The sequence below is a fragment of the Plecotus auritus genome (genome assembly GCF_963455305.1).
Source record: "Plecotus auritus genome assembly, chromosome: 10".
NCBI lineage: Eukaryota > Metazoa > Chordata > Mammalia > Chiroptera > Vespertilionidae > Plecotus > Plecotus auritus.
Window position 1 is genome coordinate 57,811,377 of NC_137785.1, and position 24,618 is coordinate 57,835,994.

A 24,618-nucleotide genomic window follows, 5' to 3' on the forward strand; every position below is an offset into this window, starting at 1 on the left:
CAGGGAACCATATATATACAGTATATTTGTTTTTTTTGGCTCATGGTGTCTTCTCAGTATTTTAGCATACAGCCTGGCACATAGATGATATGGGATGTATTTGTTGTAAGAATGAGTAAATGAATGAACAGTAAACATTGATTATTGCTGTTTTGTTTATTTTCAGGATTTTTATTTACTTATTTGCTGATAGAGATTAAGGAAATACTTCTTGAGACACGTTCCATTGCAAATATTGGTTTGCCTGATTACAGAACTAGTAGGTGCTAATTTTAGAAAGGATAGAAACATTTAAAAAATTTATCCTACTGTACGTGATTTTGAATCATGGTTTTTCTATGATCCCATGACGATTCTCCTGTGTCAGTAAAACCACTTAAGAATTTTCATAAGTAAAATGGACAAATCTGAGACACACAGCCTTTCTAGAATGTGTATATCTGATGCAATGAGACTCCTGGGGAGACCTTGTTTAGTTCATGACATGTCTCTACAGTCCAATAGAGTGTCCACTATTGGAGTCCACAAGGTTTGATGAACGCTAGGATCGGTTGAAAATATATCACACTGTGTTTAGTGTCAGGGATGGTTTCTGCTTCGTGCTGCTACTTTGTCAAATTCCAAGGATTTCCCAAGGCCAAGGTGAGCATTCCTTGGTGGGTATTTGTCACAAAGCAACCCTTGATGTTCCACATGACCACACAAGGCATCAACTCCAGGCTCTGCCATCAGAAAAGGAATCTCCTCTCATTGGTAAAGTTACTTGACTTGTATTAAAAACTGCCCTGGCTGGTCAAGGAGGCAACCTTAAACATTTTTGCCCAATGGTACTGCGTGGGTAGGCACGGGAGGGTTCCTTCTAAGCTCGTGTGCTCAGAGGGGGAGTTTGTCCCTGTTCAGTGCTGGGATGAGGTGAGCTCTTGTTTCCTCAGCTCTTCTCGTCTGATCAATGGCTAGGGGTCAAGACCTTTGGCAAAATATTTCCTGTTATTGCTAATGGATTTATTTTCTCCCGGAGAAATCGGATCTTTTATACTGAGAATGTTCCTTTCATATGAACCTTTATTTTTTTGTGTGTTGTTTTCCCAGTTGAGCCGGAAGATCTTCAGGTTTCCCTCTTTATAATCATATGAACATCATTAAACACGAAAGAGAGAGGTTGGGTGACATGCGTAGAGTTTGAGGGCTCCGTCTTCTGGGAGCCCTTCCTAGTATTTTGGGGAGGGAGTGTTCAGAGAGAGCAGTGAGGAAGGGAGCGGCTTGTGGCCGGTGCCAGATGGACATCCCTCACAGAATCTGTTACGTCACCCGGGGGCCCTGTTATCCCCGGTTTATTTTCAATATTAATCTTGATATGAAGGCAGCTGCAGTTCTTAAAAAAATTCATACCTCTAGCTTATTTTTATTATGGCCCAAGTAATTTATAGATAGGGTTTATGATGGGTCTTACTTTCCCCTCAGTTATTAACCAGCACTGTGGAATGTGGGTAATTTTTCCTTGGTGCCATATATATTCTTCCACTGGTAGCAAGGAGAGAGAAAAAACTCTCTTTCTAGGAAAAGATGGAGTCAGTCTAGGTTGGTAATATGTGCATTTTATATGAGTCCTTGTAAATAAGGTGCTAACATTTTACTTTAAAGCCAGGCAGGTAGTTTGCTTTTTTTTTTTTTTTTTTTTTTTGCGTTTCTAAGCCAATCCCCTCCTCCCCCCAATAGGTTGCATTTTAACTGGCATGTGGAGAAGGTTGGTGAGTTTTTAGCTTGTATTCACATACGGTCATTAGCTTAAAATGCATCCTCACCCGTGTCCTTTTGTGGTTCTTTTAAGGTTTTTGCATCTGTTTTACTGCCTTTTCGGTCACTTTTGCATTTACAACTCGATATAATTTGCCTTCATATAGTTGAATCGCTCTTCTGCAGAATTTGTTTTTTGCTGAAGTGCGTGAAAGTTGATATATGATTTAAGAGTAGCTGCTTACAAATGGCTGTATAATCACATCTTTTTAAATTCACGCCAGGGAATGCTAAGGTCATCTCGAGTGTATTAGTATACAGTGGCTGTTTGGGATTCTAAGAATAAAATGCCTCTCTTATTTAGGAATACTTAAACCCATGGTTATTTTTATATAATATGCTATAATAAGTTTGAGATATACACCAGATTAGCATTGACATCTTGACTGAATGCTACTGTTTGCCTTCAGGATGAAAGCCGAGGGCCCTTACTTTGAAGATATTTTATTTTATGGTTACGATTAAGAAAACATTAGCCTCATACTCAAACTAATTAAAATATAGGTCTGGGAGGGGAACGCCTCTTTTTAAATAAATATCTATAATAATAAAAGCATAATATGCTAATTAGACCGGATGTCCTTCCGGACTTCCTTCCGGACAACCTTTTGGATGAAGCCGGGGCTGCGAGGGAAGCCCAAATCCTGGGTGCCTGCCGGTGGCCAAAGGGAAGCCCAGGTCCCGGTTGCCAGAGGAAAGCCGGTGCCGGCAGCCGGGGGAAAGAAGACCTACTCTTGCATAAATTTCGTGCATCGGGCCTCTAGTAAGATATAAATTCTTAACTTACAAATTTTGGAATACTGAATTGGGAGGAATTAGATTTCTCTCCCTCTTGCCCCAAGACCTTATCCAAAGTAGGATTTCATCTCCTGTGATCCTTTCCTAGTAAAAGACTTTAGATAAACAAATGAACGTAACTAGTAAGAGACAGGGAAGTAAGGAAAGCTATGCAATCACCCATCTGGTGAAAAGTCGTCCCTACAGAGTTCACGCCATCATGAAATCGCAGGAAAATGTATGTAATCAAGATATTCTTGCAGTGTGAGCTAAAAGCCCTCTGGCATGTTTCAATGGCCAGACCAGCGCCAGTATTTCCATGTCTTACGTCTCATAATTCCTTATCAAGTATCAGAGACTTGCTCATAAGCTTTTGGAATGGAAAGATCTGACTTAATAGACATGACTAGACCTCATATGCAATCCTGTTTGATTGAAATGATTACATGTTCTGACCATGGATGATTTTTGGATTAAGCAGGTTTCCAGTGTTGTTGGCTTACCCAAAATGACTGAGGCTGGTAGGGAATGCAGTTCATAATATTGTAGTAACGACGTATGGTGCCAGGTAGGTACTAGACGTGTTGGGGGATCACGTTGTAAATTTTATTAAATGTCTAACTGCCGTGTTGTACACCTGAAACTAATATAAAACAATATTGAATGTCAGCTGTAATTGAAAAAGAAAAAAAAGCAACTAAATAAAAATAATTGAGGCTTGAAATTAAATCACTTAATCCTTCAGAGAGAATTTATAGTTTATTGATCTTTTTAAAATGTTAGCCTGAGAAAAACATGTTCATCTATTTCTATTTCTGGACTTATTCACAGCAGGGGCAAAAAGTACAACTGACTCTTTATGGAAATGGGAAGCTTTATAGCTGACCCCAACTAGTTGATACATGTTGGAAACCCATTTATCTATAATAATAAAAGTGTAATATGCTAATCAGACCAGACAGCCGAACAACCTTCCGGACGTCCTTCCCGATGAAGCCGCAGTGGGGGCCAAGGCAGAGGCCTTTAGGGGCAATCAGGCAGGCAGGCAAGTAGTTAGGGACGATGAGGTAGGCAGGCGAGCGGTTAGGAGCCAGCGGTCCCATATTGCAAGAGGGATGTCCGACTGCCGGTTTAAGCCCGATCCCTCAGAAATCCTGGGGATTGGACCTAAACCAGCAGTCAGACATCCCCCGAGGGGTCCCGGATTGCAAGAGGGTGCAGGCTGGGCTGAGGAGACCCCCCCACCCCCCATGCACGAATTTTGTGCACTGGGCCTCTAGTATATATATAAAAGCCTACTATGCAAAGTGTCCCCTCGGGAGTTCAACCGACCAGGAGTTTGATTGCTTGGCTATGACGTGTGCTGACCACCAGGGGCCGGTGCGGAATGAAGGAAGGCCCTGGCTGGCAGCAGGCAGCCGGGGAAGGGAGGCCCCGCCGGCAGCCGGCAGCTGCTAGGAACCCTACCCATGCACGAATTTCGTGCACTGGGTCTCTAGTTTAACATAATTCTTTATTGCACTCAATGATCTTACCAGTAGATCTAGTCAAAGTCTGCAGAATGCCCACTTGAAGAAGGAATGCCAGTTGTGTTTGGATCATGTGGAAGCGATAATCCTGTAATGTCTTTGTTAAAACATTTTATCTGTTGTTTCTGTTTAATGTATGGATTGATCTGTATTAAGAGTTTCTCAGCCTCAGCGCTATTGACATTTTAGACAGGGTAATTCTTTGTTCTGGGAGCCACTCTGTGCCTTGTAGGAGACCCCCCACCCCCCATGCACGAATTTTTTAGCAATATCCCTGGCCTTGAGTCATTGGGTGCCAGAAGCACCCACTAGTCATGACAGTGAAATCCCTCTAGACCAGGGGTGGGCAAACTTTTTGACTCGAGGGCCACAATGGGTTCTTAAACTGGACCGGAGGGCCGGAACAAAAGCATGGATGGTGTGTTTGTGTGAACTAATATAAATTCAAAGTAAAGGAGCGGAGGGGAGAGCAAGAGAACCCTCCGCTCTTTCGGCTCCGTGGGCCGGATAGAACAGCCGAACGGGCCGGATCCGGCCCGTGGGCTGTAGTTTGCCCACGGCTGCTCTAGACATTTCCAAATGTCGCCACGGGGCAGCAGAATTGCCCCTCGTTGAGAATCCCTGACCTATATACCTATATATTTATATCTGTGTATCTGTAACTTTATGTGCATCTATATCTTAGATAAAATGTTTTAACAAAGACATTACGGGATTATCGCTTCCACTTTATGTGCCTCTTGGTTTTAGGCACCTGAACACCATGTGGTTTAACAACATAAAATTTTATACGTTAGCGATCAAAGAATGGAAGGTAATACAGGAACTCATTAATGTTGTGACGGAGTTCATACGAAATCATAATTAGAGGGGTCGGAATTGGAGAACTCGTGCGTTTTGCCATTGGTTAGTAGAGCTTGGTTACTGATCCGAAAGAAATGTTATAATGAGTGAAGATGTTTTTATTGAAAAACACCGAGAAACATTTTTCTGTTTGTTGTTTCCTTTTTACATTTGAAATGTCATGTGGTTGTGCAGGAAGCAAGGCCCAGGAGACTTACGAAGAGCCGCAAGTCTCTAAGGTCCTTAGTCATTTGGTTGCAACATGAGCTATAAAGTCTGGCAGGACCAGGAACATCACTCAGGTTTTATCTTCTATGACTTTCCATTTCTATTTTGTTTTAAGGCTTGGTGGACTTTTGTTTTAAGGCTTCGTTGCTGGACCCTTCCCAAAGATTGCGCCATATTTTGCTAAAAGGAAAACATGATTTGGGAAGCTTAGAATCCTCTCCTCTGCTAACATTTATTTCTGATATTAAACAAGTGCAGGTTTTTTTTTTTTTAATTTCTCCTTGCCACTTCTAACTAGTCCAGATGGTCCTGCAATTCACACACTCAAATGTGTCCAGCTCATGGAAATCCAAAGGCCTCCCTGTTTGGGGAGAGTCCATATGTTTAGGCCTTGCTGTTCCTTCTGTGGGCCCACTACTTGTTGAAAAACCTGACAGTGGAGCGTGCCTTCCCTACGTGGTCCAGCCTAGGATGCTCCTGTCCTCCCTCCGGGCCATGAGGGCACAGAGGGGGCCGACCGTCACCTCCCATTGGACACATGTTCCGGCAGTAGCACCTGCTGCCACAGCGTTTCAGTACGCCGCTCCTCCTCAGCTAGATGGAGAGGTTTATTTACAAAAAGAAATCTCCAGCGCGTTAGTCTGAAGTGAACGAGGCTAGTACTTTTCAAGCAGGAGTGTGTTTTAGAGTTCCCGAGGAGCTGGTTAGAAATGCAGACTTTTAGGGCCCTACCGCGTAGAGATTCTGCTACGGGAAAGCCAGGGTGGGGCCAGCTGATCTGCATTTCCTGCAGGCAGCGGTGGCCCTGTGCTTCCTAGGGCCATACTTTGAGGAACTCTGACATAGCTGATCACGCAAATTTAACACACACACACACACACACACACACACACAACCAGAATATTTTAAATAAATAAAAAAAATCAGCCATCAAATGTAATACTCAAATTCTTGCCCCTTGATGTTAGGTGGTTGGCCTTGTCTCCGCTCAGTTCTTTACTTGCAGGCCAGACCTATGTTGTTCATCAAAGCTTATTTTCAGCCACCGAAGGCCCCACCCAGCCTGGACACTCCAGCCCCACGTGCCTTGGCCTCCATAGCCTATATAATAAAGAGGTGATATGCAAATTGACCATCATGCCCGCACAAGATGGCTGCCTACGACCAGGCCGGCAGGGGGGTTAGTGAGGGACGACCAAACGACTGAACAAGTAGGCTGCGTGGGGCGACCAGGCCAGCAAGGAGGGCAGTTGGGGGCAATCGGCTGGCATGCAGAGGCAGTGAAGGGCGATCAGGCTGGCGGGGGGTGGGCAGTTAGGGGCGACCAGGCAGGCAGGCAGGTGAGCGATTAGGAGCCAGCAGTCCTGGATTGTGAGAGGGATGTCCGACTGCCGGTCTAAGAGGAGTCCCGGATTGGAGAGGGTGCAGGCTGGGCTGAGGGGACCCCCCTCCCCCACCCTGTACATGAATTTCATGCACCAGGCCTCTAGTCTTTTCTATAAAAGGGTGAGTGCATTTTCTTTATTTTTTTCAAGCTTAAGTATCTCTAGCCTTTAGGATGTTAATTTTATTTTATTAGGATATGTGACCGTTCCCATCACCACTTCCCCGCGCGCCCCCCCGCCCCCACCACCATGGGGAACCCGGGGTAATCGATGCTTGGGTGTTTCCCCTTTTCACTTGGATTTCAGGTGCTTCTACTGTGCCCTGCTTGGCTTGCAGAACAATTCTACGTAGCATCAGTTCGCGTCTAGAAATTAATTCAGTGGAGATGTATTGAATGCCTGCTGTCTATCAAACATTCTTTCTTAGCACTGGGACATCCGTGCAAACAATGGGCAAGACATTCATATCATTAGGTTTGCATTCTAGTTGCAAGGGGAGAAAGACCGTAAACACACTGGAAAGTGTTATGGAAACAAATCGACTAGGGGGAGAGGGATAGAAAGCGCTCGAGGTGGAGGACGGCAGAGGAATTGTATAGGGTCGTCAGAGAGAAGGTGGCATCTGAGGAAGGACGCAAAAGGAGGGGAGTGAGCAAACCATAGGGACATTTGGAGGGATGACATTCTAGGCAGAGGGAAGAGCCCGTGGAAAGGACCCGAGGTCTGTATGTGTTTGGGTGGTGGGGGGTGTCTGGGGTCTTGAAGGAAGAGCAAGGAGGCCAGCAGGCCAGAGCAACATGAACAGGAGGGAGAACATTGGTCAAGGGCCAGCGAAGAAGCCAAGGCCCCTGTAAGGCTTTGGGCTTCTTCCCTGAGTGGATAGAAAGGCACTGGAAAGCTTTGAGATGAGTGATGGGATCTGGCTTAGCTTTTCAGAGGATGCCTTTAGCTGTGTGCTGAGCATGCACAGAGCGGGGGAGGTGCGAGATGCGTGGCTGGGCTGTGACCTACAGGGAGGCTACACTGGGAGGGCATGCATGGCCTGGGCCTGAGTGAGTCCCATGGAGGAGGGGAGATGTGGTCAGCTTTGGGTGTAATAGGAAAGAGAAACCAACAGAAGCTTTTGATGGAAGAAAGTGTGGATTCAGGCATGATCTTTGGCCCGAGTCATTGGCATTGAGCCAGTTCCCCATAAAGGAGATGGGGAAGGCTGTGGGTGGGGCAGACTTGCAGGGGATGAGTTCAGTTTTGCTCATGTGATCGAAATGCCTATTGACCCCCACATGGAAGTGCTGTGGCCATTACATAGGACTCCGGAGCTCAGCAGGTAAATACCTAGGAGTTTTTAGCATGTGGGAAAGGCAAATAATAGTTTTGAAAATTTATTTTCTTTACTGTACCTGTTAATGTATGTGTACACATGAATGTATATCTATAATAATAAAAGCGTAATATGCTAATTAGACCAGGCGTCCTTCTGGATGACCTTCCAGATGAAGCCGGGGCTGAGAGGGAAGCCCGGATCCTGGGTGCCTGCTGGTGGCCAGAGGGAAGCCTGGGTCCCTGGTGCCAGAGGGAAGCCTGTGCCAGCGGCCGGCGGAAGGAAGGCCTCTTCTTGCACGAATTTCGTGTATCGGGCCTCTAGTAATTATGTATGTGTGTATAATTCTCTCTGTGTAATTGTATATACGTAACCAGCAGAATTGTGTGTGTGTGTGTTCACTGCTTGCATGTCTTTGTTCCTAGATACTACTGGGAACCCCTGCCCTTTGGTCTTTATTCACTGAAGTCATTCTTTGTTTCCTGATGGGGGGTTCTCGTCCACTCCTCATAATGCTTGGTATTATGTATTCTCGTTGGCCACATTGGGCTTGTGTTCACTCTCTGGCGATCTATATCTTGGAACGGATTACATCACTGCTGAAAATGGTCAACACTTGATCATCTGCAGTAAGTTCTTTCCCACGGGGTCGTTCACAGAGCCCAGGAGAGTGTGTGAACTTCGCGGCACCGCCTTCCCCGCCACGTGACCACGCTTGGCACACTTGACCCACGATGGCACAGTTCATTAGTGTACGCAACCTGACGGATGTCCTTACTGAGGCATCACCTTGAATGGGGTCTGCTAACAAATCTAATGGGGGAAAGAAAAGAGCGTTCGAAGGATTATCTTTTTTTTTTTAAGGATTAAATGTATGCCATTTAGCTATTTGACACCCTGTGGTTAATGCTGCTTTATTAGAAGCCGATACGATGCTTCACACGGGTGTCAAAATAATTTCAGTGAGAATGATGGTGTGTGGACTCCTCGGGCTAAAGTGTCCGTCCTGGGATTACAGATGGGTTATTGTCTGTGCCGCTCCATGTTCTCCCAAGCCTGGTGCTGGACCGGCTGGACTTGACCGAAGCCATGCATTTGCTTTGGCACTTCGCACGGTTAGACAGCCCAACCGGGCTGAACACAGTGATCTTCAATAAATTAGTTAAAAAGTCCTAAAGTACTTCTTTTTAATTGATGCCCTTCATCAATGGTATTTGCTGAAGCTGTAATTACTCATCAGGCAGAAAAAAATAAGCCTACCTTCAAGTACAAGGATGATGTTCTTTTGTGAAAGTATGAAGATACAGAAGTACGCCGAGTACTTTAGCTCTGCCTTATGATGATCTCGGTGGGGACTGTATCTGTGGGGACCACATCCATCAGAGCCTATCAGTGTGTAAAGGACCTCAGCAACGCCCCTGCCTCTCCATGACCATTTCCCACATTATGTGTATGTATTTATATAAATATACTAGAGGCCTGATGTATGAAAATTCGTGCAAGAGTAGGCCTTCCTTCCCCTGGCTGCCAGCACTGGCTTCCCTCCGGCAACCGGGACCTGGGCTGCTTTCCTCCAGCCGCCAGTAGGCACCCAGGACCCGGGCTTCCCTCCGTCCCTGGCTTCATCTGGAAGGATGTCCGGAATGACACCTGAAAGGATGTCCAGTCTAATTAGCATATTACCCTTTTATTATTAAAGAAGATATACTAGAGGCCCGATGCATGAAGATTCATTCAAGAATGGGCCTTCCTTCCTCTGGCTATTGGCACCACCTTTGCTCTGGTCGGAACCACCTTTTTGCTCTGGCCCGGAGCCGCCATTCTGCCTTCCCATGCTGCACAGAGGGCCGGAGTGGCTGGGGCGGTGCGGAATGCCTGCATCCAGCCCTGCACCCGGCTGCTCGGTGCCTGCGTATACAAATTAACCCATCATCTTTGTTGGGTTAATTTGCATGCTCACTCCTGATTGGCTGGTGGGTGTCGCGAAGGTACGGTCAATTACCATGTTACTCTTTTATTAGTGTAGATGCCTATTGCTTTCATAATGTGTTTTTTTTAAGAGAGAGTAGAACGGAGGGAAGGAAGAGGAGAGAGAGAGAGAAAGAGAGAGAGAGAGAGAGAGAGAGAGAGAGAGAGAGAGAGAGAGAGAAAAAAACATCAATGTGAGAGGGACACATCAGTTGGTTACCTCCTGCACATGCCCTGACCTGGGCCCAGGGATCAAACCTGCAGCCCAGGTATGTGCCCTTGACTGGGAATTGAACCCATGACCCTATGGCCTGTGGGCTGATGCTCTAACCATTGATCAACACCGGCCAGGGCATCATAATGTTTTCTTATCCTCTTTAGAGTAGTTACTCCCTGTTTCACCTGATGTTCATTTAGCTTATTTGAAGTATTTTGTCTTGACTCTTCACGTCTCCTAGAGGAACCTTATGGTTGAGCAGGAGACCGCTGAAGGAACAACAGTGAGAGTTACCATCTACAAAGGCTGGAAATAAGGCCAAATTAAGGTGACTTACAGCGCTTCATTTACAAGTTCTTGTTTAGTTGATTTGCAAAATGCATCAACTTTTCACCATGGTACAAAATGCAACTCTTCGCTTTCATAAGGCTTCGGGGACAATAAAAGAATGTCGCCAGGAAAGCATTTGGAACAAGGTTTCCCAAAGTGCGTTCCCACGGGGTGTTGTGGGGGAAACAAAAGGCAGAAGCGTTCCTGCGGGGAAAGTATTTTGGGTGGGGAGGGCGTTCGTGTCTCACACTTAAGAAACGTGCAAGCTCCATGCAAGTAGGAACCTCATCACCTCCTTCCCCATGTTGCCTCCAGTGCCTCGCACGGTGCCTTAGGAATTAGCTGCAGGACTTCTCAGGGCCTTGAACTTTGCAGCTGGCGTTGGGAGGCATCAGGCCGGGCAGTGGTCTGCAGCCTTGCACACACTTACAGGACTGGGAACCCTCTTTGCGAGCACTTTACTGCACTTGGGTACCTTGCGATACCCGCTGGGGAATTCTAGCTTTGGGTCCGATGAGGTGGATAGATTTCAGAATGGATTGATCCGTGAGTGAAGTGTTCATGTTTTTATGGATATTGGATTCTCAGCGAGACAGATTGTGAGGCAGGGTGGATGTCCCACTTCATGCTTGTCTCTGATTGGGGGCCAGTAGGTTGACCCTCAGAAGCCTCAGTTTGTTCATTGATAAAATGGGGGAGAGGAATGATGTGTATCTGACTGGTTGTTGGGGAAAATAAATTACATTTCGTTGCACTTAGGAAAGTTAAGTAATGTGTGTGGAAAAGGCTTTACTGGGCAAACACATTATCATGATGATGATGATGATGATGATGATGATGGTCATTATCATCATGATCATCTCTCTCATCATAAAAATGGAAGGGATAGAGATACTCCAGTTGGGAGGGGTGCTTATGAGGCACTGAAATGAAAAGTAGGGTTTCTCCTTCCCTCCCTCCCCCCTCTCTTCCTTACTCCCTCCTTCCCTCCCTCCCTTCATTACATCTTGGGGTGTGTTTAGTATTCCAGGCATGGTTGTTCTGGGGGAGCCAGTGGTGAGCGCATTGAGGGCCCTTCCTCCCTCAGGGGCCCTGGATTCTTTGTAATCTAACGTGTTTACCCATATCACTGTCTCTTAGATCATAAATCTAATTGTACTTCGTTGAAGTTAATTTTCCTGAGGGCATTATATTAAAGACCTGGCCCTCAGAGGCGCTTTTTCTTGAAGAATCAGATCTGTTCTTACACAAACAAGGAAAGGAGGATCCATAGGTCGTATTTAGAAATAAGATAAATAAAACTACACTAGCATCACTAGGTCAGGTATGTCACACAGGGAGTGACAGCCCTTCCTGCCTCATCAGGTCACCACCGCCACCACAGTAGGGTGGTCAGATTTAACAAATAAAAATACACAATACCCAGTTAAGTCTGATACTAAAAAGAAAGAATCCAATTTTTAGTATAAATATATCCCAAGTAGTGTATGGGACATACTTATACTTTTTTTTTTTTTTAAAGGTTGTTAATTTGAAAGTCAAGTTTAACTGGTGTCCTGTTTGTTGTTGTTTTTTTTCATTTTTAATTTTTTTTTAAGAAAATCTTTTTTAATATTTTTTTATTTTAGAGAGGAAGGGAGAGGGAGAGAGAGAAACATCAATGATGAGAGAACCATTGACTGGCTGTCTCCTGCACGCCCCCTACTGGGAATCGAGCCTAGCAACCCCAGCATGTGCCCTTGACCTGGATTGAACCTGGGACCCTTCAGTCCGCAGGCTGACGCTCTATCCACTGAGCCAAACTGGCCAGGGCATCCTGTATTTTTTTAATTTTTTATTTTTTATATATATTTTTATTGATTTCAGAGAGAGAAAGGGAGAGGGAGAGAGATAGAAACATCAATGATGAGAGAGAATCATGGATCGGCTGCCTCCTGCACGCCCCACACTGGGGATCGAGCCCACCACCTGGGCGTGTGCCCTGACCGGGAATCGAACCCTGACCTCCTGGTTCAATAGGTCGACGCTCAACCACGGAGCCACGCCGGCCGGGCTGGGTGTCCTGTGTTTTATCTGAAGACCCTCCCGCCCTGCACCAGCGGCCTGGCCACCTGGGCAGGAGGAAGATGTTGCCCATCACCTGTGAGCCTTTGAAGCATCTTTGTGGAGGAGATACGTGACCCCAAACAGCACCGAGACCTGCTTCGGTGTGAAATGATTGATACGTGTTCCTGCCCGATCGGCCAGTGTTTCCAAATGAAAAGCCACTCATGGAGGCCTTGTGTAGGTGCGGAAGCTACACGGAGAGTGCCCTGTGGGTCTAGCGTGGCGCTTCAGGTGCCAGATTTGCCCGTTACCTGGACCACGGAGCCACCTGCTTGACTCCAGGCAGCTCCAGGGCCACCAGCCCGTGGCTCATCTTCCGTGGACGTGCTGGCCTGGCTGCTGGGCTTCCTCATTTCTCCGGGGCAGATGCTAATTAATGGAGACAATTCACAGCTGATTAGCTGTCTTTCCTTCAGTAATTACATTCGCTTGCTAACTGTTCAGAGGAGGATTTCTAACCCGGTTCTTATTTCGCTCGGAGCTTAATTTGTTTTTTGAATTGTTTGGGCCCTTCGTGTAATAGCCATTTTATTTTTTCTGTGTTGTTTTAGGTGCTATTAGATAATAAGTGAGTTTCATCTTAAAAAAATACTCTGCGATAATGAGCTGTTTGCTGTAAATGGATTTCTAATGCCCCAACAAACCCTCCATTTAAATAACGTGAAAGTGGGTCCTCTTGGCTGTTTGGGGAGCCAGGATTGGTGCATGGAATACACCAATCGTGACCCCAGTTCTCATACATATTTTTTTAAATATATTTTATTGATTTTTTACAGAGAGGAAGGAAGAGGGATAGAGAGTTAGAAACATCGATGAGAGAGAAACATCGATCAGCTGCCTCTTGCACACCTCCTATTGGGGATGTGCCCGCAACCAAGTTACGTGCCCTTGACCGGAATCGAACCTGGGACCTTTCAGTCCGCAGGCTGATGCTCTATCCACTGAGCCAAACCGGTTTTGGCTTTATACATATTTAATAAAGAACATGCGGAATGGGACCCAAGATTTTAATTCTGAGATCATTGATTCATCAAGAATCCCAATGCAAAAACTATTCTTTTTCTTGCATATTTTTAACATCATAGAAACATGGGGAAAGTATGTTTATGTGTGTGTGTATGTGTGTGTGTGTGTGTGTGTGTGTGTGTGTGTGTATGCACCCACTCATGTGCTTTTCTACCCCAAAACATTTATTTTTTATTTTTTAAATATATTTTACTGATTTTTTTACAGAGAGAAAGGGAGAGAGATAGAGAGTTGGAAACATCAGTGAGAGAGAAACATTGATCAGCTGCCTCCTGCACACCTCCCACTGGGGATGTGCCCGCAACCAAGGTACATGCCGTTGACCGGAATCGAACCTGGGACCTTTCAGTCCGCAGGCCGATGCTCTATCCACTGAGCCAAACCGGTGAGGGCTACCCCAAAACATTTAAATTATTTGAAGCCGTTTTACTGAGGTATGATGGACGTACCAAAGAAAACCCTGCCTCCCGAACGAATACATCTTGATTGTTGGGAGATAAGTCTGCGTTTAGTTTTGGTATCACCAGCCTCCTGAGAAGCCAGACAGAGGCCTTTCTTAAGCGCAAATACATCTTCCAGGAAAATCCTTGTCAAGGTGTTTGTCCAAATGGATCCGAGGGCTCCTTGTGTGAGTGTGTGTGGAGGGGTCCCTTTGCAGGGTGGGCTGGTGCATCTGGGGACCCCAGCAGCGCTGCAGAACCGTGAGGGTCTCTGGCATAAATCCTGCTTAGTTCGCGGGTCCCCGATGTGAGAAAGTGCAGCGTGCGAATCCCTTCTGTGCAGGAGTCATGGGTTCAGAGTCAGGGGCCCAGAGCCCCCCTGGAGAAAAGTGTTAGTGAGTTTATTGAGAGGATTTAAGTGGGTTTTCTATTTCTGTGTTCTATTTATCCTCTCTCTCTCTCTCTCTCTCTCTCTCTCTCTCTCTCTCCCCCCCCCCTCCCCTCTCCCCTCCCCCTCCCTCCCTCCCCCTTCCCTCTCCTTGGGAAAATTGTGCCTTCTGCTTTAAATAATTACTAGCTCTGTTTACATTGGAGAATGGAATGGATATACACATTTCACCCTTTGGAGACCAAACCTCTGTGTTCTTTAGTGCATGAAAGGCAGGAAATCATACACTTTGTAAAAAGGAGAGCGTCCTTTCCCCGTTAAAAATCATGGAAATAGTATGACTGCGGCGAGTTATGCCCCCGGGCTCTTTCCACCTCGCCGGGCCGATGACAGGATGCTGAAGGCAACCGGACGTGCCCGCTTACACCATCCGGACCCGAAAACCCATTTCTGCCCAAATCCAACTTTTTTACATTTTGATAACAGGTCTCCAGATATAAAGAGCTTATGTCTGAAATGCTGATACAGTCTTATTTGTGATGGTCTGAATGGGCCATTGTGTGAGGGAATTAAATAAAAATTGCTGTGTTCATGGGATCCCGCTTATTTTTTAAACCTCTTTGCACTTAATGTTACATTGAGAGATTAAATATCCCCCTTTTCAACAGCTCCGATGGCTGGAGATATGGCTTTAAACCCTGGAGATTTAAAAAAAAAAAAAAGTCTTTGGTCTGATTATTTATTGATATTCACACCACACCCCATTCGCTAGAAAATAGAATTTGAGTCCTGGGAATTGGATTCTTTTTCCTTTTAATTCACATCTTAACCTACCCACACTTGTGACATCTGTTCTGGAAGAGGAAAGCTGTGAAATCCCCACATGTTTTAAAAATGTGTCAAGGTGTTTTTTGTTTTTTTGGGGGGAGGGGTGGGGAACACTCTTTGCCTTCTAACCTCTAACAAAAGCCCCTGGCCGGTGGGGGGACGAACGGTGTGGGGTTGCCTCCCTTTGCGATTAGTCTCCCTGAGAACCAGCGCTGTTTTCCAGGGATGGTCAAGTTCGCGGAACTCTGTGCTTTATTTTTCCTGCGGGAGCCAGCTGCCAGGGTACCACCACCCGGTTCCCCTTGGCTGCGAGTACACCCCTCTCTCATCTCCTAACCCTGGCCGCCTTCTTTCCAAATCCCGCCCAGGATTCAGGACACCACCCGCGTCCTCTGTCAGGCTGCGTACTAACCTCAAACCATCTGCTTTCTTCCAGTTTGGAAATAACCATAACTACATGAACATGGCCGAGGCAAGCAACGCTTTCTTTGCGGCCAGCGAGGTAGGTGCCTGCCTTCGTGTGTCTGTCCACGGTGTGTGCGCCATTGAGATGGTTTAGGAGGCTTGAAGGGGAAAGCAGAGGAGCGAATTCACCTCCCTCTCGTGTGGCACGAGGCAGACGTAGGAGGAGAAATGAGAAAACCCTATCGGAAGAGAAAAATAGCCCGACACGTCTCTATCGCTTGTCCAAGGCTGTTGAGAACGGGAGCCCTGCACACACATCTCTTGGTGGAAAGAAGTACAGATGCAGACGAAAGGAGATAGGGGAGGGAGGATATCAGTCCAGCGATGCACACTGTATGGATACCTAAGCAGATAGGTGGTTATTTTGCAAACTAGGATGGGAGTGACTTTTGATAGACAGTATTTTAACCTGGCGGGTGTGGTTCAGTGGTTGAGCGTCGACCTATGAGCCAGGAGGTTGCTGGTTGATTCCCGGTCAGGGCACCTGCCTGGGGTTGTGGGCTCGATCTCCAGTAGGGGGCGTGCAGGAGGCAGCTGATCAGTGTTTCTCTCTCATGGAGGTTTCTCTCTCCCTCGCTCTCCCGCTCCCTTCCTCTTTCTCTAAAAATCAGTAAAACACATGTTTGAAAAGAAAGTATATTAACCTCACGTAGCTCCGAGGATGACTTCGTTAAGCTGCCGTGTTTTGGGAAATGATGTGGCAGAGCTGTATGGTTGTCGAGTCTTCAGTGGGAGGGGTGTGAAATGAGTGTTTTGGTTTTTTTGTCATATCCCCACAGCCTAGTCCAGTGCCTGGCACATAGGAGGTGCTCAGTAAATATTGGTAGTGTGAATGAATGGATGGGCACGCTCCAAGACTTGGCCAAAGCCAGGAAAGCTGAATGATGGAATGCACAGGCAGCGCCACACCGATGCTGGGTTTGCCTAGGGTTCACTAGTGCAGACGGAGCACACCCCTTCTTGTTGCTGTTGTTACTGAATATTGCCTTAGTGACTTAGGGCTGCTGTCTGGTCCCATTGGTCTGCCCTCCAGAAAAACCTCTATCTTGATTAGACCAAGGAAACAGTTTCCTAAAAATGGTAGGCCGTGAGACTTCAGATTTTATTTTATTGGTTTTAGTTACATCTTTTTTGTTGAAACTATTACATATGTCCCCCTTTTTTCCCCCATTGACCCCTTCTAGCCTGCCCCCTCCCCCTCTCCCTCCCCCACCCCAGGCCTTCCCCACCCTATTGTCTGTGTCCATGGGTTATACATATATGCATACAAGTTCTTTGGTTGATCTCTTCCCACCCACCCACCCAGCCAGCGCCCCCTCCCTTCCCTCTGAGATTCCACAGTCTGCTCCATGCTTCTATGTCTCTGGATCTATTTTGTTCCATCCATTTACTTTCTTCATTAGATTCCACCTGTGAGTGAGATCATGTGATAGTTGTCTTTCTCTGACTGGCTTATTTCGCTTAGCGTAATACTCTCCAGGTCCCTCCATGCTGTCGCAAAGGGGGAGAGATCCTTCTTTTTTACTGCTGCATAGTATTCCACGGTGTAAATGTAGCCCAGCTTTTTATCCACTCGTCTACTGATGGGCACTTGGGCTGTTTCCAGATCTTAGCTAATGTAAATGAGCTAAAACAGTGAAATTGGTCCAAATGGAGCCACTTGGCAGTTCCTGCAATAAAAAGCCTTCAGCTTCCAAATGTATTCAAATACAGGAAGCCGAACGAGCTTCATCGCTTCCCCCCAGAGAATGAAAATCATGATGGTGTCGTCAGTAATCTTGGTCCAAGGAAGCAAATGGTATGAAAGAAGTGAACATGGAGACATTATTTGAAAAAAGTGGAGAATTCAGATTTCAGGGCAGTCGTAGATGAGTCACTTTTTACGATGACCATCCTCTCTCTCACCGAGAAGACAGCCCCGATGAGGGAGTAGCGTTTGGCACTGGCTGCTGGGTTGTTTGTGATAATGAACACAAACCCCATCTTTAAGGACAACACGATGCTTCATTCTGTAGGGTTTTTTCCCTCCATTTGAATCAAACATTGATGAACACTCCACTGGCAGCAGCTGCGCGGAGACAATTTAATTCCAGCTGTGATAATTCACCGTGTCAGACATTGGCTGTTATGTGTTGATACAACAGTTCTCCAGATTTGCATTTTTATCAAAAGGAACAAATGTTTTGAACATTTCAGTACAGATGGTATTTAACCATGTACACACTCCTTAAACATCTTCAAGGTAAACACGGAAAAGTAAATATCTCTGAGAAATCATCCTCGAAACTCGATATGATTAATCTGATCTCGGTCAGAAGGCAGAGTGTCCAAAAGTCAGTAACTTTTTTTTTTTTTTTGGATGGTACATGGTTACTTTTATAATCTCAGATAACCAGTACGTCTTCGTTACGTTTTTCTCTAAGGAATGCTCAGCCCTGAATTGAATATATTACCTCTCTTTAAAAGTGGTGGAAGAGTCTAGCATTTTCATGGTTGAGCACTGTAATATAATTTTATTGTATGGTTTCATTACGTTTACAATATAGTAAGTAGTATACTAAATTCTACCTTAAAATTATCTTGTCTTTTATAAAATTATACTGAAAGGATGTTTTATTTGTATATATGACATCTCTGTATTCCTTAAGAAAAATAAGAATGAAAACCTCCTTAATTTTGACTGCCTAGCGTAAGATGTGCTTATGGTAGAGTTTAAGAGGCAATCTTACGTAATGATTTCCCAGAATGTTTTCTTTTTATTTTTTGAACAAAAAATAAAGCACTACATTATAGCCTGTGCCTCATTTCCCAATCACTACATTAAAAGTAAATTTATTTGTTGTTGGTTTTTTTTTTTTTTTTAACATTTTAATGAGTGCAGACTAACTCAGGAAGCCTGTAGGTTTGATGCAGTCAAGTCGAAATGGTGCCCCAAACCAACCCCCTTCACGTAGCGATTGCCCCGTAGCTAATGCCCTGGGGACCAGGATACTCTGAGTTTGAAATTCACACGTTGGCTGCATGTTTTCTGTCTGTGTCATGATTACCCTGACCATGTTTAAAGTACTTTAAATATTTATTGAAATAATATTTCAAGCGTTAATTACAGTGGTAATGAAAACAGCCAAATGCCACATATCAAGAATGAGTGTTTATCCGTATTGTTAATGTGATATGTTAGATTTCATTAAGCAGTAATGGGGTAGCAAATGAGTCACAAATTACAGTTGCATCTGTTAGTGCACCGCATTAGTGCCAAAATAACAGCAAAGGCAGCCATAGGGCGACATTCATCAGCCAACCACACTCGCGGCCAACTCATCCCTTTGTGTTTGAGAACTCAGGGTACCATCGTGAGAAACCAACCTCTTTGGGGGGGGGTCATTATTCGAATAAATATGTCAGAAAATGTAATAGTTTCATTCTAGCTTTCAAATGCGTTACTATGCAATCAAGTTCTGCATCTGTTGAGTCTACAGAGGACCTCGAGATGTTCGATGGTCTGCCATGGGGCTGACTCCCTTGCCTTGTGACCGCGTTACTTCTGGTGAGATTAGAAATCACAGCTGACCGGCTCTGTATGCAGGGGATGTGGTGTTTCCCCACCAACCCCTTCATTTTGTTTCTATTTTCTCTCAAGTGGCTATTAAATTATATCATCAATTCCTAGTTTCAATAATGGTGATTTTTCAGCTCTAAATGAGTTCTCTTAACCAAGGAGGGCAGATTCAAATGATCTTGCATCAGTTCACTCTTCAGAAATGTTGTTAATAATAAATAGACTGTAGCCCTAACCGGTTTTGCTCAGTGGATAGAGCGGTGGCCTGCGGACTGAAGGGTCCCAAGTTTGATTCCGGTCAAGGGCATGTACCTTGGTTGCGGGCATATCCCCAGTGGGGGGTGTGCCGGAGGCAGCTGATGGATGTTTCTCTCTTATCGATGTTTCTAACTCTCTATCCCTCTCTCTTCCTCTCTGTAAAAAACCAATAAAATATGTTAAAAAAATAAAAAAATAAAAAAATAGACTGTAAATTGGACCCTCTGAGCTGAGGATAAAAAAAAAAAAATCTGAGGGGCCACACAACCTTTTCACTCTAGCCCAGTTGTCGGCAAACTCATTCATCAACAGAGCCAAATATCAACAGGACGATTGAAATTTTTTTTGAGAGCCAAATTCTTTAAACTTAAACTATATAGGTAGGTACATTGTTATTAACTTAATTAGGGTACTCCTTCAATCGCGCTGTACATGTGCGCCTGCACGTGGTATTTTGTGGAAGAGCCACACTCAAGGGGCCAAAGAGCCGCATGTGGCTCGCGAGCCGCAGTTTGCCGACCACTGCTCTAGCCAAAATAGCCTTCTAACCTTCCTTATCTCCAACCCAAGTTCAAGTTTAAGAAAGGTGGTTAGTCCTGATTTACATCAAAAAACCATAGTTGATAACACCATCTTTAAGAATCTAAGTAGCAACCAGGAAAGCAGTACAGTATGTACTCTTAGGTCTTGAGAAATAACCCTCACCTAAGTGAGCAACCCCAATGGGAATAGTATCTCTCTCTCCATATATCTCTCTCCATATATCTCTATCCCTATATCTCTCTCCATATATCTCTCTCCATATGTTCATTCTGTAGATGGCTTTTAAAACTAGAAAACGGGCAGAAAATGTTCTGATAAATACCTGTCAAAATCTTCCTAGCAAAGCCAATAACGCTCCGTGTAGTTTAAATAAAAGCACTGGGACATTTTAATAGATGCTCTGAAGATAGTCCTGAATGTAAAATGTTGTATGACAAAACAGTAACAATTTCCATAGAAGCTTTTTATTTTTTTTTCTTTTTGCGCTGGGGAATAATCAATAAGGAAGTTGAAAAAGCAAACCACAGATTTAATATGACTTGTTTTATATGTTGTGACAGAGAGTAAGTATGTGTGATGTTCACTGCTGGATTCGTGTGGTGTGTAGGCGCGCCACAACATCGTCAGCGTTTTACGAAGCATGTGGGTAATGGGAGCGGTTTGAGCTGTTTCACTAACATATCAATAAAGTGGCAATTTGTTATATAGCCAAGCCTAATGTCACTGCTGCTCCAACAACAGAGACAGATGCTGCTAATTAAGTACGCATTAAAAAACGGTTAATACGGATACTCCATTAAAACCATATGATAATGAGACTTAAATCTTTAATCAGAATGATCAGCAAAACTTTCTATGTGGAAATCTGTGCTTACGATGTTTCCATTGGAGAAATAAATATTTGGCCTCGCGGTGGAGTTGTTTTCATGCAAACACCTTGCTTCTTCTCTCCAGGGGGAAGTAAAGATACGAGAACAGAGTGTGAAAAATCTCTGTGTTTTTGTTTCCTTTTATTTTGCAGACATTCCACACACCAAGTCTCGGGGATGAGGAGTTTGAGATCCCCCCAATCACGCCTCCACCCGAGTCGGACCCCGCCCTGGGCATCCCTGATGTGCTTCTGCCCTTTCAAGGCCTCAGCGACCCCTTGCCCTCCCAGGGCAGCGAATTCACACCCCAGTTCCCCCCTCAGAGCCTGGATCTTCCGTCCATCACCATCTCGAGAAATCTCGGGGAACAAGACGGCGTGCTCCATAGCAGTGGGTCGCACATGGTAGGCAGCGAGCGGATTGCTTGGAAGTTTTTTTATCCTCTGTGCTTCTGGTGACGCTCTGAGATCCATGTTCTGTCTTCCGGGGGGACGCGTGGATTGTGTTTCCTACCGCCGCGTGAACACCGATTCCAGATCAATCCCTGGTATTGGCAAGAGGGTTGGTTGATAGTCACATAGGAAAGAGGGCGATCCCACAAGATCTTTCTGATTTGAAAGGATTTTTTAAAAGTCAGGTTCATTGGTTTGGAAGCAAGCCATCTTCCCCGGCCTTGGGTTGAGCAGAGAGATGTACTTGAGTTGCAAGGTTGCCCAGGCGAGAGTTTAGAAATGGTAGCCCTCACCAAGTGCCTAGGTCCTTTGCGTTCGGTGGGTTTATGACATCACGTTTATGATACACGTTCTGCTCCTACCTCAAACGAAACATCCAACTGTGATGCAGAGAAAGGGGAAAAGAATCGTCGCTGATAACCAGCAGAGGAAAATAGAGATTCGGTTATTGTGTGAAATATACCTAATTGTGTTATTTATTGTCATAAACATGGAATAAGGCACTCCAGAGAGCCAAGATTGCTAACGCAATCCTTTTGGTTCTATTTTTCTTAGTGAGCAATTATAGTCGGCAATCGCCAGAGGAAAATCTCCTTAAGTATTTTAAACTCTTCTGCTGGGATTTAATTTTTTTTTTTCCCACCATAGGATATAAAGCATTTGTGTCTGTCTAGGTGAGGTACTAAGCAGGCATTTTAAAGCAAGATGAATCGTTTAGAAGGCCTTTTTTTTTAAAAAAAAAAAAAAAATACCCTGATCAAATGAAATAGATGCAGATGTGTTGGTATAACAAAGACACAGATCCTCATGCTTGATGACATATTTCTCTGCGCGCCAGGACCATGGCCAGTGATGTTTACCAGGTTCCTGGTTAATTCCCCAGGTAACAACAGACAATTGCAAAATACGGAGTGGATTAGGGTGCGGAGAAGCAGCGTGCTCTCGGAAATATAAGATTACTTTCCCAAATAGGATTGCGGCAGCATAATTTTCTTTGCCTGTGATGTTTTGTGCTTGAGCTGAACATCAGGGTTTTTTTATTTTTACTTTTTTTGTCGCAAAAGAACACAGCCAACAGTCGGGAAAAGGATCATTAACTATGCATAAACGTTCCCCGCCATCGCCAAGAATTGTTTCCCGTGGACTTGCTGACATTTATGTCCCTTTGACCCAGGAAGGGAGGGTCCTGTCTCTTCCTCCACTGTCAGGCTTGCCATGTTGAGCCTGGGAAGTAATAATAAAAATAAAGAGGGTGTTTCGTCCTCAAGGGAGTTAGCCAGGGTTCCCCATTATCCACAGATGCTCAGCGAGGCTCATTCAAGTCTCGGAAATAGTTAAAAGCCCCTATAATGCGTGCTACCATGGGTACTTGATTAAATTGGTAAATATTTATTATTAATAATCGAAGAATCTGCCTTTAAGTGAAACATCTGATGGATCACCTTCCCTTCAAGCCACAGACCTGCTATTGCCGTTATAAAAAAAAAAAAAAAAAGTGTAAAGGAGGCATTTTGACTATGAAATTTCATTTCATGGTCAATCGCATTTACCGTATTGGGAAGAACTAAAGATGGAATCATAAAATAATTATGATATTCGCATCCACTTCCAGAGCGATGCCTTGGCGGGACTCAATTTTTAATGCTGCTTTGCTGATGTATTGCTAATCACTTACGCAGCTGAATTATCCCATCGATTTTTAAACGGATCAGTACATTAGCTAAGTGCGGGCTGCTGTCGCGGCCTGTACGCGGACCTCATCCCATTCGTCGGCACCTTTCTGAAGTTTTTGATATTTATTTGGGCTGGAAACAAACTCATCTTGTTGAAAAGTCGAGTAGAATTTCACCTTGAAGAAATGTCGTGGCATTTTAGATCACCAATCTTGCGGGGCGGGGGGAGGGGGTCGGTGGAATAAAACGTACCCAGACAAAATGATGATGAATACGTGTCGTTGGCTTTGTTCTCTGTACGACTTGACATGCTCACCTATAAACTCGGATCTGGAATCGCCGGAGGCATGGCTAAAAATAGGTTGTGTCAAGGCTCCCCCCCCCCCCCCCCCCCCCCCGTCTCCCTCCGGGCACCCAGTGGGCCGGCGACATCATCAGGGTCCCTGGCAGCTCCGGCGAGATTTCCCTCAGGAAGGTCCCCGGGAAAATGACACATCGTACTGTCTCCATCACGCATGCGGCGTCCCTGGGTGCATGGCAATTTCATACCTGGTGCCGGTCAGACGTGTTAGTATCCCGATGAGGAGGCTGTCTGGTAGGGATGGCGGGGTGAATGAAGCCCATCGTATAGGAGGCAAAGCTTGCTTGTTGGTGTGGCTTTTCTTCAGAAAACCACTGGTTTTCCTCTCAAGAGAGTGACGGCTTGTCACGTTGCTGATCGGCCGCGCTTTTGTTGGCAACAAACACAACATGTTTGTCTTCCTGGAACGTATGCCGTGGTATTTTAAAACAGAGAGCGGGAGCAAAAGGTGGGCGATGAAAATGAATCCAGCGAAGCAGACTCCTAGGTACAGAGAACAGACTGACAGCTGCCAGGGAGGAGAGGGGTTGGAGGCTGGCTGGAAAAGGTGCAGGGATTAAGCAAAAAAAAAAAAAGAAACCCCACAAACCCCCACAAAAATCAGACAAAACACATACACAACAAAACTCACAGACCAGACAACAGTATGGGGATTACCAGAGCGGAAGGGGGTCGGGGGGAGGTAGAAGAGGGTACAGGGGGGATAAATGGTGATGGAGGGAGACTTGACTTAGGGTGATGAACACACAATACAATTTGCAGATGATGTATTATAGAATCGTACACCTGAAACCTATGTAGTTTTATTCACCAATATCACTCCAATAAATTCAATACAAGTGAAAAATAAATAAAAATTAAAAAAACAACACTTAAAAAACCCATGAGTCCAATCATCAGCATTCGCATTTCAGAATATGCAAATAATGCTCTGGTATTCAAAAGCGAATTGTTGAAAAAAAATGGAAAGTCGGTGCATGTGTGACTTCAAAGAAAAACCTCCATTTGCTTGTGGTGGATACGTGTATATCAAAGCAGCGTGTGGTTGGCGAGTAGAAATCAACAGTACAGTTTGGTTAAAAAAAAAAATTCCTTACCTCTACGCATTATTGCCAGTTCAGATGATCATCTGGAAATTATTTTAATCTGCAAAAGATTGCAATCTGCAAAATCTACAAGGAGCACGCCAAAGGGCTTTTGTGGGGTTTTTTTTTAACACCTCTCTATAATCTGCCCAGCCTGCTGAGTAGCATCGACA

At 45.0% G+C, this 24,618-nt stretch overlaps 1 protein-coding gene across 1 annotated transcript in view; it reads left to right on the plus strand.

Moving 5' to 3' along the window:
* Window positions 1-24,618, plus strand: part of TOX3 (TOX high mobility group box family member 3) — a 112,053-nt gene that overhangs the window by 58,709 nt on the left and 28,726 nt on the right. The window contains exons 2-3 of the mRNA XM_080644471.1: window positions 15,617-15,682; window positions 21,027-21,278. Of these exons, the coding sequence (XP_080500597.1) occupies window positions 15,617-15,682; window positions 21,027-21,278 (318 nt within the window). The remainder of the gene's footprint in view (window positions 1-15,616; window positions 15,683-21,026; window positions 21,279-24,618) is intronic.